General features: G+C 39.0%; 1 protein-coding gene across 1 annotated transcript in view; it reads right to left on the bottom strand.

Moving 5' to 3' along the window:
* Positions 1-14,013, bottom strand: part of LOC149530405 (Pseudouridine synthase family protein) — a 133,977-nt gene that overhangs the window by 75,742 nt on the left and 44,222 nt on the right. Inside the window, exons 3-4 of the mRNA XM_089809170.1 lie at positions 301-421; positions 5-125 (exon numbers count right to left, since the gene is read on the bottom strand). Coding sequence (XP_089665296.1) covers positions 5-125; positions 301-421 — 242 coding nt within the window. The remainder of the gene's footprint in view (positions 1-4; positions 126-300; positions 422-14,013) is intronic.

Here is a 14,013-nt window from a genome sequence, read left to right as displayed (position 1 = left end):
ATACCTGTTTTTCTACGTTTTCCATCATTTTCTTTTGAATCCTCGACATCAACTTCTTGTGAAAGTCCAATGTGATTGTAAATCAAAGAAACTCGAAATGACGAATTTACATCTGATTTCTTTCCCTGCACAGATATGAAGCTTAGAAATATAACTCTTGGATTGTTTTATCACTTCCTATTTCACAACGTAAAAACAATATGGAAAACAAAACAACCCAAAATCAAGATAATGTATTCAGAAATGGTAATTCATTATTCTGTTACCATGATGCTTGCTAGAAAGTGTACAAAGATATACCAGTAAGTCTTCCAATGGTTTGATCAGGGAAAACTTTAGAGCTTCCTTGACAGAGAGACGGTTGATAGCAGAGACATTCTTAAACCATTCTTCTGACCCATACTTTTGTTTGACATAAAGCCTGCTTTCAGTAACATAATATAGCTTAGTTTGATTCGTCTGGATAATTTTATATGCAAATGACTAGTGAATGTCACGTGCATATCTTTAAAAATCTCACTCTAAATTTCTTTTAAGAGAATAATTCCCTTATAACAAAATCCTAATCTAACACTTTATAGCTCAATTATATTCACAATGATTCAAAAACAGAATTAACGTCAACTCAAAAAATACAACATGAAAACACTAACTTCCAGTCTATTGAAACTCAAAACAAAGAAAAGAAATATCAAAATTAAAAGACTTGGTATGTCAATTATGACTATTAAAAACAGGGACGAAACAACAAATGAATAATCAACAGCCCTACATCAGATATACTATTGACTGATTTATAGCACAATACTGCATATACCCACCAATGACCATTAAGCATTAACTCATTATTATACACTAGGGTAGCTAAACAATCAAACAAACATAATAAAGTAAAAATTCTGTAGAGCTCAATTTGAAAATCCATGCTCAAATTAGAGCAAGTACAAAAGAAACCTGAATACAAACAACAACAAATGTGCAACTTTCAAAGAAATTCTAGAACGCCATTATTTATAGACAGCAATCATTGAAAAAAAATGCTTTTCCAAGTTTTGAGGAGACAGGTACACAGGGATGGGAAATTCTTTTCTGAATTTTGGAGAGGATTGGATGTGGAAAGGTGGGGAGGGGGAGCTATTAAAATAATTATTAATATAAACTTAAAGACAGAATAAGATTGAATATAGGCAAGAACTATTAGATCTAGCTGTATGAATACTTCATCTTTCCACAACCAAAAACAAAACATTTCTACATGCTAAGAGAAATTTATTGATATTGCTTCTGTAGTGTATGAGGATCTTGATACATTTGAAATCAGACAAAATGTTATGCCAGTGGATGAGCAGTCCAAATTCAGTATCTAGACTACTCCCAATAATAGCAAAGATGAGTTTGAAAGAGATTCAACATGATAGTTTTTTGTCAATATCCTTGCTTATATCTATTATGATTGGACCATTACAAATTAGAAAGGCTTGTATCATAGCTTCTCCATATCTACTTAACTGTTTGCAACTTTTCAAAGATAGAAGAGGTTTCCATTCTACATTGAAGAGTTCAGCTAGCTCCTGATCTGTTTCCACTAGACCACTGTCAATTTCATCATACAAAAAAACAGTCTGATCCTAGCATCAATATCCTCTTTATAAGCTCTAGAGAATGAGAAACAATGTTGTCTCAAATACCATGTCTCTAACAGTCTTCCCTTTAACTTATTATTGAGCAGGTGATGCTTAAGGTTCAAAAACTTGCAACCACTTATTACATCCATTTGGGTTCTAACTTTGACCGTTGGGGCAGATCCCTAAGCTCACACAACAATGTTCCTCATTGCTAGCAACAATATCCCCTTTTAATCTCTAGAGAATGACAAAGAATGTTGTGTCAAATAAAATGTTACTAACAGCCTTTCCATTGATTTTTTATTGTGCAGATGATGCTCAGGGTTCAAACACTTGCAATCACTTGTTACATCCATTCAGCATCTAACATTGACGATTCAGGCAGATTCCTAAGCTCACAAACACATCTCTTGCCCTAGTGTGTGCTACCACAATAACTGAGTCTAGACTAAATGCCATCACACCGGCTCAATACATTCTCCAACCTCAAACAAGAACAAAGGAGTCCACCACCCAAACTTTATTAATGAAATTCGATTGATGGTTCATTCGCCGATGATAAAATAAAGGCTCCCAGCTGAGAAGATCAATTCCATGTCCGGTTAATGGATGGATCAATCAATCCCGTATCCCGCTAACTCTAGTTCCTAGGAATGAAAAAATCTCAATTATCTCACCTCTGGCTACAAAGGAAAAGCAATTTCATTCTAAGACTTCTGTGACAAGGATAAAGCAATTATGTTTCCCCATAGGTCACATACGCATTTCTTCACTCTGTCTATGTATCGCCTATATTTTCCCTTCCAGTTGCACTCCCTCTCCCTCTACAACATTGGCATGCATAGGCTCAACAAGATCAATAAAAGAAGGGGAGACATGCTGGTATTTAAGAGGTGGTCCTTTACAAGCTCTACCTGTAGTGCCCCTCCTGTTTGCAGCCTTGAGGTGTGGATCTCCACATTGTTTCCCCAGCAAAGTGTCTAAGGGATGCATATGTCATCTTTGCACTTGTGCTTCTTGTTGTGAATATCCAATGTTGGTTCAGCTTCACCTGTTTCTTTGTGACTTATATTCCTGCTCTTCCTAGTGTGTTGAATCACCACAGTTCAAGATGTGGTTCCTAAACATGTCAGCTATTTGGTGTGTTGCAAACTTAAATATGTGTTGTATTTAATGCTTCAATTCATTGATGTGCAAAATTGTACTCATGTGAAGATTAAAAGTAATTATGACTATATGATGTCTTAATACTTTGGTTGTATGTTTATTATTTGATAATGTATCCCATTGGGTGTTTATGATATGATGTGCTTTGGCTACACATTCATTGAGCAGGTACCTTTGAGGTGTGTGGAGTGGTTATAGGTACATGTTATTTTTACACGTAGCTCCACAGGTCTGAGTTATACCCCAGTGGTAATTATTTTGGAGATAACACATCGGCTCACTCTATTGTATCCCTCAATCATACTAGTTGCAAGTATAGTCTGTGACAAGTTGACACCATTTTAACCCAGATTTGAATGACGCAATTGCCAAGTCCATCTATGTTGTAAAATACCTTTAACTGCCTGATTTGATGGTTTTGTTTGAATTCATGTATTTTGTAAACTTACATGGAAATGTATGATTTAGGGAAATATATCTTAAATTTAAATGTTAGATGTTAATCATCAATATATTTCAATGTCATGTGGCTTGGGTGAAAAATAGGGCAAAATAGAAATAAATTTATATTGAGTTATTTTCTAAAACCCAGTAGGTTGGCAATGTCTTTTTATATACAATTTAATCATATTTGATTAATGATTGCAAATGCTTTGATATGGAACATCTTATTTATGCTCAGTTGTGATTCTAAAAAGGAATGGAAAATGATCGTAAATAAAATATACAAAAAAGTAAAGTAAATAGAAAAAATAAACAAAATAGGAAAAAGAAAAAAGGGTTAAAAGGGAAAAAGATTAGTCCATTATTCATTATTTTATTTTCAGAAGAACATGGCTCTCAAAATGCTCCTCTTGCCAAATTTTCAAATTGGAATTGAGAATGCATTTGTGGGTGTTGAGGATAATAGCTTTGGTCAGATATAGAATGATGATTGATTTTATGTTGCATATGTGTGTGTGTGTGTGTGTATCAGTATACTTTTTATATTTATATTGTTCATACATATTTATATTGTTTATGTCATTATTTATGGAAATCATTTATCATTCATATAACTGTTTGAAACATCATATCTCCCAAGTATATTTATCGACCTGCATTTAGAGATTATTACTTGCAGATTATTGCTATTTCGTGTTTCATATAGGATCCCAATCAAGCATTATTATTGGTGATCATTTTCAGATTGGATATTTATTTATATGTGCAAGATCAAATCAGATTGAACTTAATAAGCATTTGTGTTTGTTAAGTAATAAATCCTGATTAGAGATCGAGTGTCTTATTTGATATGAAAAGGCACATTCATGAGACATGTCATGAACGGACATGTCTCACTTTGTGGAGACATCTGCTTTCATGGGATGTGTCACCTCCGTGAATACTTAATGCAGATCCAATCCACACAAGGGGACATCAAGATTTTAAAATATGTTCTGCCTTTTGGAAATCGAATACCACTAGTTCAGATTCATGCTTGTGAATTTATATTCAGTATTTTTCCAATATTGATTTGGCATCAACTTTAACATGCTATCAGGGCGGGTTCTTCTCCAACCTATGAATGAGTAAAAATAAAAATAAATAAAAAAGTGCAGATTGGCAAACGAATAAATAACATTTAACCTCTATTTGAAGGATCAATGGAGATTACATTCTGAATATTATCCGTCAATATTGCATCCACTCATATACATACATTAACAATAGAAATGGCGGAGCGTAGGAGGAGACTAGGGTTTCATGACAATGGCAGGTGGGGAGGGGAGCTCGGAATGGATTGTGGCAACCTTGGAAACCCCCACGTAACCAGTATGGATCATGTGGTGGTTTTTTGGACCGGAACCAGCATGGAGAGAATCGCAGAAAGACTATGGATCTTCAAACTCGGATTGAAGAATCAGACAAAATCCAAAGGAACATGAGAGGAAATCACTGGAAGTGGGTAAGGAGGGATGATGAATGTCCTTCGATCAATGTATCGCTTACGAAAGACACCCTAGTCACAATGAACAATAAGGCGATCAATACCAGAATAGACACGGAAGAATGGAAGGTCACGGTCAATACGCTAAGGGAAAGGGCTTTCTTCGTGAAGTGGGGAGGAGGATGGCCATCTCTACCTAAAATGAGAGAGAGGGCAAATGATAGTTGGGGGCCGGATGTTACAATCAAAACCCTAACTAATGGTTTCTTTTTTATCATAATGGTTGCAAAACATGAGAAAACAAGGGTTATGTATAATGGGCCCTTTTTGATGGATGGAGTTGGCTTCTTTATTAAAGACAAGGTCCCTAACTTTAACCCTAAATAGGCAAAGGTGGAAGAGGTCCCCATTCGGATCAAACTGTACAAACTCCCTCATGAATACTGGAATATGGGAATATTTGAGATGATAGGAGACAAGCTTGGGAAGTTTATCAAAGCAAATGAAGCAATAGAACATAAAGATTTTTGTCAATACGCAAGGATTTGCATTATGTGGAAGCCACATCCGCTGCTTCCACATGCAATAGACTTTCGATCGGCTAAAGGTTATTGGTGGCAAGAGATAGAGGTTGAGGAAGCTATCAGCTGATGTAAAAGTTGTAAAGAATGGGGGCATGCGATGGAGGACTGCACAATAAAGAACAAGGGCAAGGAAAAGGTAGTGGAAGAGCTGAGAAAATGTTGAGTTTCTAGGGACCCAGGTCCATCCAAACCCTAGGCAAGGGAGGTCTCCATGGCTGACGAAGTAAATGATGAGAGGAGCATGGACATTGAGTTGGCAAATGCAACTGAGATTCCTCAGGGAAAGGAAGATGACAGAAGGCTTGGCACTAATGATTCTGTGTCACCAGATGGGAACCCTTCTCGTGAAGAGCAACAAGACCTTAACTTGGGGGCAGTAGTTTTGGCAATGCAGGAAGATCTTCAAAGGTTGTTGGAAGGTAGGGTAAGTGATAATAGGGAAACAGAGTATGACTCTCAGACGAAGGTTTTGGTGAATGTAAGTTTGTTGGAGCCAAGGGAATCAGAGTGCCACACGCACAATGAAACAGAGGATAGGGGATCAAACCCTTTTACTTCTCCCTCAAGGCTGATGGTAACTTATTTGGGAGATATTCCAGAAATTGAGGAACTGTTGGGAGAAGGAGCATTTGCAGACATGGACAAGATTGCGCTTTCAGATCAGCGCACAATCTCTCAATCGAAGACAAAGATGAGAAAGACTCAGGGGGGGTCGCAGAAATCAAGAGGCAGGAAATCAACTCAAAGACTGTTGGAGGATGCCGGTAACATGAAGGGTCAAACCCGTTTGAGATCCGAGAGAGATTGTCTTTCCTGGGCAGCCATGAAGTTCTTTACATGGAATGTCAGGGGTTGCAATGCCCCTGACAAAAGACGCTTGATCAAGAGAGCTCTTGATCAAGTGAAAGCGGAAGTAGTATGTATTCAAGAAACTCAGATGGAAGTAGAGGAAGTAGCGAAGGTTTTAGGAGTTAGACAAAGGTGGTCAGGTTTCTTTGTGGAGGCTTTAGGGGCTTCGAGAGGATTGGGAATCTTTTGGAACCCAAGACTTCTTAAAGGTGAGCCTTTAATCAAGAAGAGGAATTAGCAAGCTCTTTGTTTCTCTTCATATACTGTTAAACTTTATGGGTTCTTGATCAATGTGTATGGACCCACCAAAACAAATGAGAAAAGGGTTGTATGGGAGGAGATTGCCCTATTTGTAGCTACTCTGGGGAATGAATTTCATATTGTAGTAGGAGACTTCAACGTTACTCTTAGTTTGGCAGATAAACGTGGGGGTGCTCGTATCCTTGGTTCAGTTCAGGCTGACTTTCAAAACATTGTACAAAACAATCAGCTCTGGGAAGTTCTTGCCAAGGGGGGCTACTTCACGTGGACGAATAGGAGAAAGGGGTTTTCTCATAAAGCTGAGAAACTGGATAGGAATTTTTTGGCAAGAGAATGGCAATCATTACCAGTCATTTTCAAAGGAAGAATACTAGGTTTGTCGGGTTCTAACCACTATCCTGTCTCTAGTGGTTCAGCAAGATGGGATTCCCAACAGGTGTCCTTTTAAATTTGAAAAGATGTGGTTTAGGGTGGAGAGTTTTCATGAAAAGGTGGTTAACTAGTGAAGCAACACGTCTATCGTGGACGGCAATGTTGCCGTTCAGTTTTTTTCAAAACTGATACACCTTAAGAAAAAACTTGAGTGGAACAAATTCCATTTTGGGAATATTTTCAAGGCAAGAGCAAATCTTGAGGCAGATTTGGCGGGCTTTGAATAATAAGGTTTTGGAGCAGTGGATGGATGAAGTAGATTTTCAAACAGAACAAGACTTGATGGGCAAGTACACGGAAATCTTGAAGAGGGAGGAGGTGTATTTCAAACAGAAGACAAGGGAGAATTGGCTGAGAGTTAAGGATAGGAATACAAAATAATTTCACAGCTCAATGAAAATATAGCACAGTGTTAACCGCATTCTTTCTAATGAGGATAAGAATGGGGTACTTATGGAAGACATAGACAGCGTAAGCAGGGAAGTGGTGGATTTTTTCTCAAATCTTTGGAAGGAGGAACAAGTGGAGAGGAGAAATGCTCAGAATAAGGTCTTGAAGGTTTATTCCACGCATTGTCTCAGAAGAGGACAATAGGATGCTGATGGAGACTATCAAGATGTGTGAACTTAAAGCAGTAGTGTTTGGTTTGGGTGGAGATAAGGCACTAGGGCTAGCGGATTTCAGGCTTTTTTTAATCAAAGATTTTGGGAACTACTTAAGGGGGAGCTACTAACTATGGTGGAGTCAAGAAAGGAGGAATTCATCCTAAAAGACTTCAACAACACACTGATAGCACTCATCCCGAAGAAAGGACATTCATCAAGGTATGATGAATTCAGACCCATTTCTCTTTGCAATACAATCTATAAAATCATTACAAAGATAGCTGCAAATAGATTGAAATTATTACTGGCATCCATTATTTCTCCGGAAAAAAGCGGTTTCACACCCAACTGAAGCATAGTGGATGGTATCATAGTGGCTCATGAGGTGATACATTCTGCCAACAAGAGTAAGGATCGAAAATTATGCTTAAATTGGATATCCATAAATCATATGACAAAGTTGACAGGGGCTTTCTTTTGGAGGTGTTGAGGAAATTTGGTTTTGTGGAAAGTTGCCTAAAATGGATTAAAAGCATGATTTCGGACTTCAAACCATCAGTTTTAGTAAATGGCAGTCCACAAGGTTTTTTCAACACTAGTCGGGGCATCAGACAAGGAGGCCCAATTTCACCATTCTTGTTTATTATCTTAGCAGAGGTTCTAGGCAAATTAATCTCAAAAAAGAGAGTTGTGGGGTCTTGGAAGGGCATTCTAATTGCAAATGGGATAGAAGCTACAACCCACTCCCTTTTTGCGGATGACACTTGTTTCTTTGGTGGGACCTCGATGGCAGAGGCAAATGTGATGAAATGGGTCTTGAATGAATATAGCTTAGCTTTGAGACAATCAGTTAATTGGGACAAATCTGAAATTTATTTTTTTAATACAGAACTGGGGTCGCAAAGGATTATAGCCAGATTCTTTGGGGTGAGAATTGGGAAGCTCTCAAGCACATTCCTTGGAACTCCGTTGTTTGGAGGAACAAGCAAAGGGTCCAATATGGAAAAATTTAGTGGATGACTACAGAAAAAGAATGGATAGCTGGAAAGGACGGTGGCTTACGTTGGCAGGGAGGATAACTATGCTTCAGGCTGTCATATCAGCACTGCCAATCTATTCTATGGCATGTTTAAAATTTCAAAGAAAGAGGTTCTTTTGATACAGCATTGTATGCGGAAATTTTTGTGGAATGGATTGCAAGATGGAGATAAAATACCTTTGATGGCTTGGTCACAAGTGTGCCAACCAAAAGGAGGAGGGGTGGGGGTGAGGGACTAGATGCTTTTAAATTTGGCTCTAGGAACCAAATTAGTCTGGCAGATGTTTAGTGTTGGGAATCAGCGATCGGTCAAGATATTAAGAGCAAAATACCTTGATAACATGGAGGATGAACAGAGATTGACTATCGCAAACCCTCCTCGCGGTACAACAATTTGGAATTCCCTTTTGAGTTGCAAGGAGTTAATCACCAATCATTTGACTTAGAAGATCGGTAATGGCGAAAAGGCAGACCTCTCGCAGGACTCATGGGATGAAGGTCAGAAGCTGGAAACCTGGGGGGTATCTCGGAGTTTAATTGATACGATGTAGCAGCAATGGGGCTTCCAAGTGAGAGAATACATTGATGAACAGACTGCTGCTAAGGGTTGTCCAAGGAAATGGAAGGACCCATCTTCCCTTGCTCTCAACAATGAGGATAAGGAACAGATGAAACAGATCCTTAAGGATCAGGAATTGGTCTCTTCTAATTTAGGGGATCAGCTTATTTGGTGTGGGTCCAAAAGTGGAAACTATTTAGTTAAGATCAAATATCAACTACTGGAAGGGAATCATAATAAAGTGGGCTAGGAGTAGAACCTATGGTGGGACAAAGTGTGTCTATCAAAGGCAGGAGCTTTCACGTGACCAGCAGGCAATGGCAAAATCCTAACAAGAGAAAGACTTAAGAGGATGGGTTTTCAGGGACCCTTTAGATGCCCTCTGTACAGGGATGTAAAAGAAACAATTGATCACCTCCTACTCCACTGTAGTTTTTCCCAAGAGGCATGCACGGTGGTCAGATCAAAACTAGGATGGGCAAGCCCATTGACAGAAACATTGAAAGGATGGCTAGAAGCTTGACCGGAAAAGAAGAAAGGACATGTCTTTGGAACAACATGGAGCATAATACCCTCAACAACACTCTGGGAGCTATGGAAGGAAAGGAATAGGAGAATATTTCAGGACAAGGAAGAAGATGAGAGCTGCTTTGGACAGAGGGTAGAGAGAGCCTCAGGAGAAGTAATTTCATCTGCAACCTCTTCATCAAGCTCGCAAAATCCATCATTTATGAGATTAGATGCTCGATTGCAATCAAGTTTTTTGCCTATTAAATTTCAGCCTATTAATGGGCCTTCGAGGGTTGATCCTCAACAAAGAAAGGAAAAATGTTGGTGGCAACCACCAAAGGAAGGATGGATATAATAAATTTTGATGGGGCTGCTCGAGGAAACCCAACCATATCAGGTTGTGGATGCATAGCACGAGATCACGAAGGTAACTCCGTAGCTTTTGTGGTTAAACGATTAAGGGATGGAACCAACAATGTGGCAGAATGTGAAGCAACCAAGGAGGCTCTAGTGTTGGGAGTTAAACTAGGTATCCGTCGAGTGCATTTGGAAGGAGATTCAAAGATTATTATAAATGGAATCAAGAAAGGAAAGATGGAGTCTTGGCTTCTTGACAAGCACATTAGCCAGATTAAGTACTTGTTGATAGAGTTTGAGGACTTCAAGATATCCCATGTTTACGAGGCAAACAAGGTGGCAGATAAGTTGGCCAACTTGGGAGCGAATGTCTCTTTTGGGAACCAACATGAAATTTCCGAAGACTTTAGGTTTTCTCAATTTGGAATAAGGATGTAGTGTATTGAAGTGGCTTCATGAGCGAATCCCTCCCTTTTGAAGGAGTACCTCTCAATTATGAATCTTAACCCCCGATTCGAAGGACACTCATGAGGAAGTTATCCCCCACATGTGACAAAGGATCCGCAATCATTAATCAGCAACTCTCAAAGTGTGGGCTTCTAGATCTTTCGAGGGCTTGATTTTAAGAAGGGTGGGGCCTTTTTTCTGCAGCGGAAGTTGCAGAGTAACCTGAGATAGAGGCCAACTTTGCTTTGGAATCAAACAATTAGACTCAGGTGTATGAAGGGAGGATCACAGCGAGGCGGTCTAAGAGCACCTTTCTTTTTGACGTCCAGGGATTCATGAGCGAGATCATGGAGATGTTCGGCCCGGAATACTTGGACACCTACTAGAGGAGAAGGTCCAACTTGGATATAGCATCCCTCTTTGTGGCTCTGGCTCTGTTAGTTGGAGAGACAAAAGAGGAAGTCCACATGGTCATTGGTGCATGTCTATACCCGCAATGGCTGTTGGGGATAGACAACGTTATCAACAGAGTCATGATGGGTGTTGGGCTGGAAATGAGGTAGGAACTGTGGAGGCTGATTGGGGGAGGTGATTCCTTGCTGCAACCTTTGGTCGTTTGGTCTTCTGCAGCTCCTCAAGTGGTACACTTGCCAAAAGCGATGGAAGATAGAGGAAGGAGGTAAATTTTTTGCAAGAAAAGATCTAGGTGATGGACGATGAGAGGAGGGGTTTTATGAAGACGACACCATGGAAAAGTGTGCAACCACCTGGAGAACCGCTGAGACATCAGCTGGTAAGGGAAGGATGTGGTGCTGCAGGGGAGTCCATGAGGGCAAGAGTTTGGGTGGATGTGTCTCTAGCAGGGGAGGTGAGCACGAGTGAAACTGGCAGGAAGAGGCGATCAATGAAGGATGACCGTTCCATCCCAAATTTTACAAAGGAGGATGCTGCAAATTGGTTCAAGAACTAAGCGTGCTGGGCCTTTTTTTGGATGAATGGTAGCTTCTCAATGGAATGCGAATACATTTTTGTATTGGGATGGGCTATGTTTGTGGGTGTTAATGCCCTTAGTATGTATTTTTGACTTTAATGTCAATGGGGGAGGGTATTTAGGAGGACTTTTGAAATTTTGGCCACTTTACACTATGGCGTTCTTATGTAAGCATTATATTCTTATAATCAATACAAAAAACTTGTTACCTATTAAAAAAAATATTGCATCCACTCTGTAAAAAGATATTAAATAGTTCATATGATAATGACAGGAGCATATGTATGTAGTCAAAATCTGTAAACGAAATAAACAGATTTGTAATTTAAGATGCCATTTATATTTGGTGGAAAACGCAGCAACAATGTTTTCAAGGATTGAATGATTGATGGCAAATAACAGCAATCAGTTTTAGACTATGGTGACTAGTCGACAAAGCAATAGACAACAATTTTTTAGCTGTGTTCAACTTCCTTGAAGAAAATTATCGGGAGTCATACTGGTGTGGCTCCTAATTAGTGTTTTGGCACAGAACTGTTTCATTGAACAGTCAAATATTTCTTTTGGCACAAGACTCCGAAATCATGGCATGTAACATTCCCTTAGCCGTGAGCTTTCTTACAAGAATCAGATCTGGGCTCAAGCTTATTGTTTGGTGTCTATTCTTCAGCGCAACTCCTTGGAAAGTAAATACAGACCTTAAGTGTTCATCCTTTTTGAGAGGGGGGGGGGGGGGGGCAACTGAATTCTATGGCTTCATAGAGTTGGAATATTGGCTTTAGGGTGCAAGTGGCATCATTCACCATGTAGTTAACTTTGGAAGAATAATCTGCAAGGATTGAACAGATATATCCATAAATGGACACAACTTATACTTAGCACCTCCTAATGCTAGCAATCCTTTGCAAAACTGGAGTATGGTGTATGAGATTTTAGTTCATATTCTCATTATCTGAAGGAATGATTCAACCATACTGGCGAGCCAGCAATAACTGTAATCATTTCTTGCTGGAATACATCATCCATGCTAAAAACTCTACATTCTGATTGCCACAGTTGAGTTGCAGTCTATTATTTACCATTCTCCAAAATTTCTTGGTACAGGGTGTTGTGATATGTAGAGAACTAATGTTATCTGAGATAACAGACTAACAGTTACGAATCAATTGATAAGTTATTATTATTGGTATATTTATTAATTATGGACAGCAGAGTAAATCTATAATTCTGAGAAGATAAGTGAACAGTAAGTGGAGCTCAGAACCATGCTATAAGAGGCAAATACCAAGTGTGACAGCAATAGCTATTGCAAACAAATTTTGAATGCCATTTGACATCATTTGGACATAAGTTCTAACCCAAACATGTGGAAATCATCTACTACCAATAACAATCCAAATCATATCCAACATGGAACAGAAACATACAACTTGGCCATCAAGTTTTTTGACATTAAAAATATGTGAGAAGAGATATCTCATAGCACAGTCGCGGAAATGATACACACGAGTGAGTTTAACCATACATGGAGAAAAGTCTTTGTTGTGTTGGAATGAACACAAGCATTACTGTGTTTTTTAATTAATTGATGATTACAACAGGAAGCCCTTGAGTGTGTATTTGGCAGTAGTGTGAATGTTGTGTATCGAAGATCACAGAAGATGTAATGATGCAATATAAAGTCATTGCTTCAAGAGATAAAGCTCAATGGGATATTGATACTGTACTAGGTGTATTCCATGGTCTTTGAGATGATAACACCTCCTTTCGATATAGATATGTAATCACCACCTGAATTCAAGGGATATAGATATGTCTGAAAGCATGCCCAGTAGGATTCGCGGGATGGCTAATTACAATATTGAACATAGTCAAAATTTTAGGAGAAGCACGGAAGTATAATGGCTCAATAAGAATCAATAATGACGACATCGCAGAAAGAAACTACGATGCAAGCAAATTCTGCTATGGTATTCACCTACCTCCAGAATTCTTTCCCGTGTCTTTTCCTGAACTTTTAAATAAGTCTTCTCTTTACAGTAGCCCTCCAAATAAATTTAAATTTTAGCGTGAACTCTTCCAGAAGGAGACTGAGCATTAATTCAGTATTCATTACTGACCTTGCCTGTTAGTGTTGGGCACTGGATAAGGTTGTGGATTTTAGTACTGGACATCTCCTTGTTCTAGAGGAGATATTAGCTCAGATTTGGAAGCCCTGATGTTTGATTTGAAGCTGTAAAGTCCCTTATTTCTGAGATGAAGGCTACGGAAACAACTATCTGTCATTAAGCTGTCAAACTACATATTACTATTTCACACTGCTCAGGAAGGTCATGGAATATAATGAAGTCAAAATACAGCACTACATTGCTACTCTGATGTAATTTTGTGAGCTATGGACTTCACCTGCCATTTTGTAGAAGCTCATCAAGGCTAAGTTGCACGGGTACCTCCCCACCACCGGACCTGCAGAAGTTCGAACTAGTTCAAACTTCGGGTCCGGTTCGAACTTGATTTGACTAGGGTTCCAATTTTTCCCCACTAGTTCGATCTGGTTCAAACCAAGTTCGAACCCAGGTGAACCAGGCCAAAAAATTGAACCGAATTCAAACCACATGTTTTCTGAGCCCCACAGACGGCAAAAAAGTGTTTTTTTT

Source organism: Cupressus sempervirens, chromosome 11 (genome assembly GCF_028749045.1).
Source record: "Cupressus sempervirens isolate cs-2001-9-10 chromosome 11, ASM2874904v1, whole genome shotgun sequence".
NCBI classification, from domain to species: Eukaryota; Viridiplantae; Streptophyta; class Pinopsida; order Cupressales; family Cupressaceae; genus Cupressus; species Cupressus sempervirens.
The sequence above is the reverse complement of the archived record's forward strand: the minus strand, read 5'-3'. Positions and strand labels throughout refer to the sequence as shown.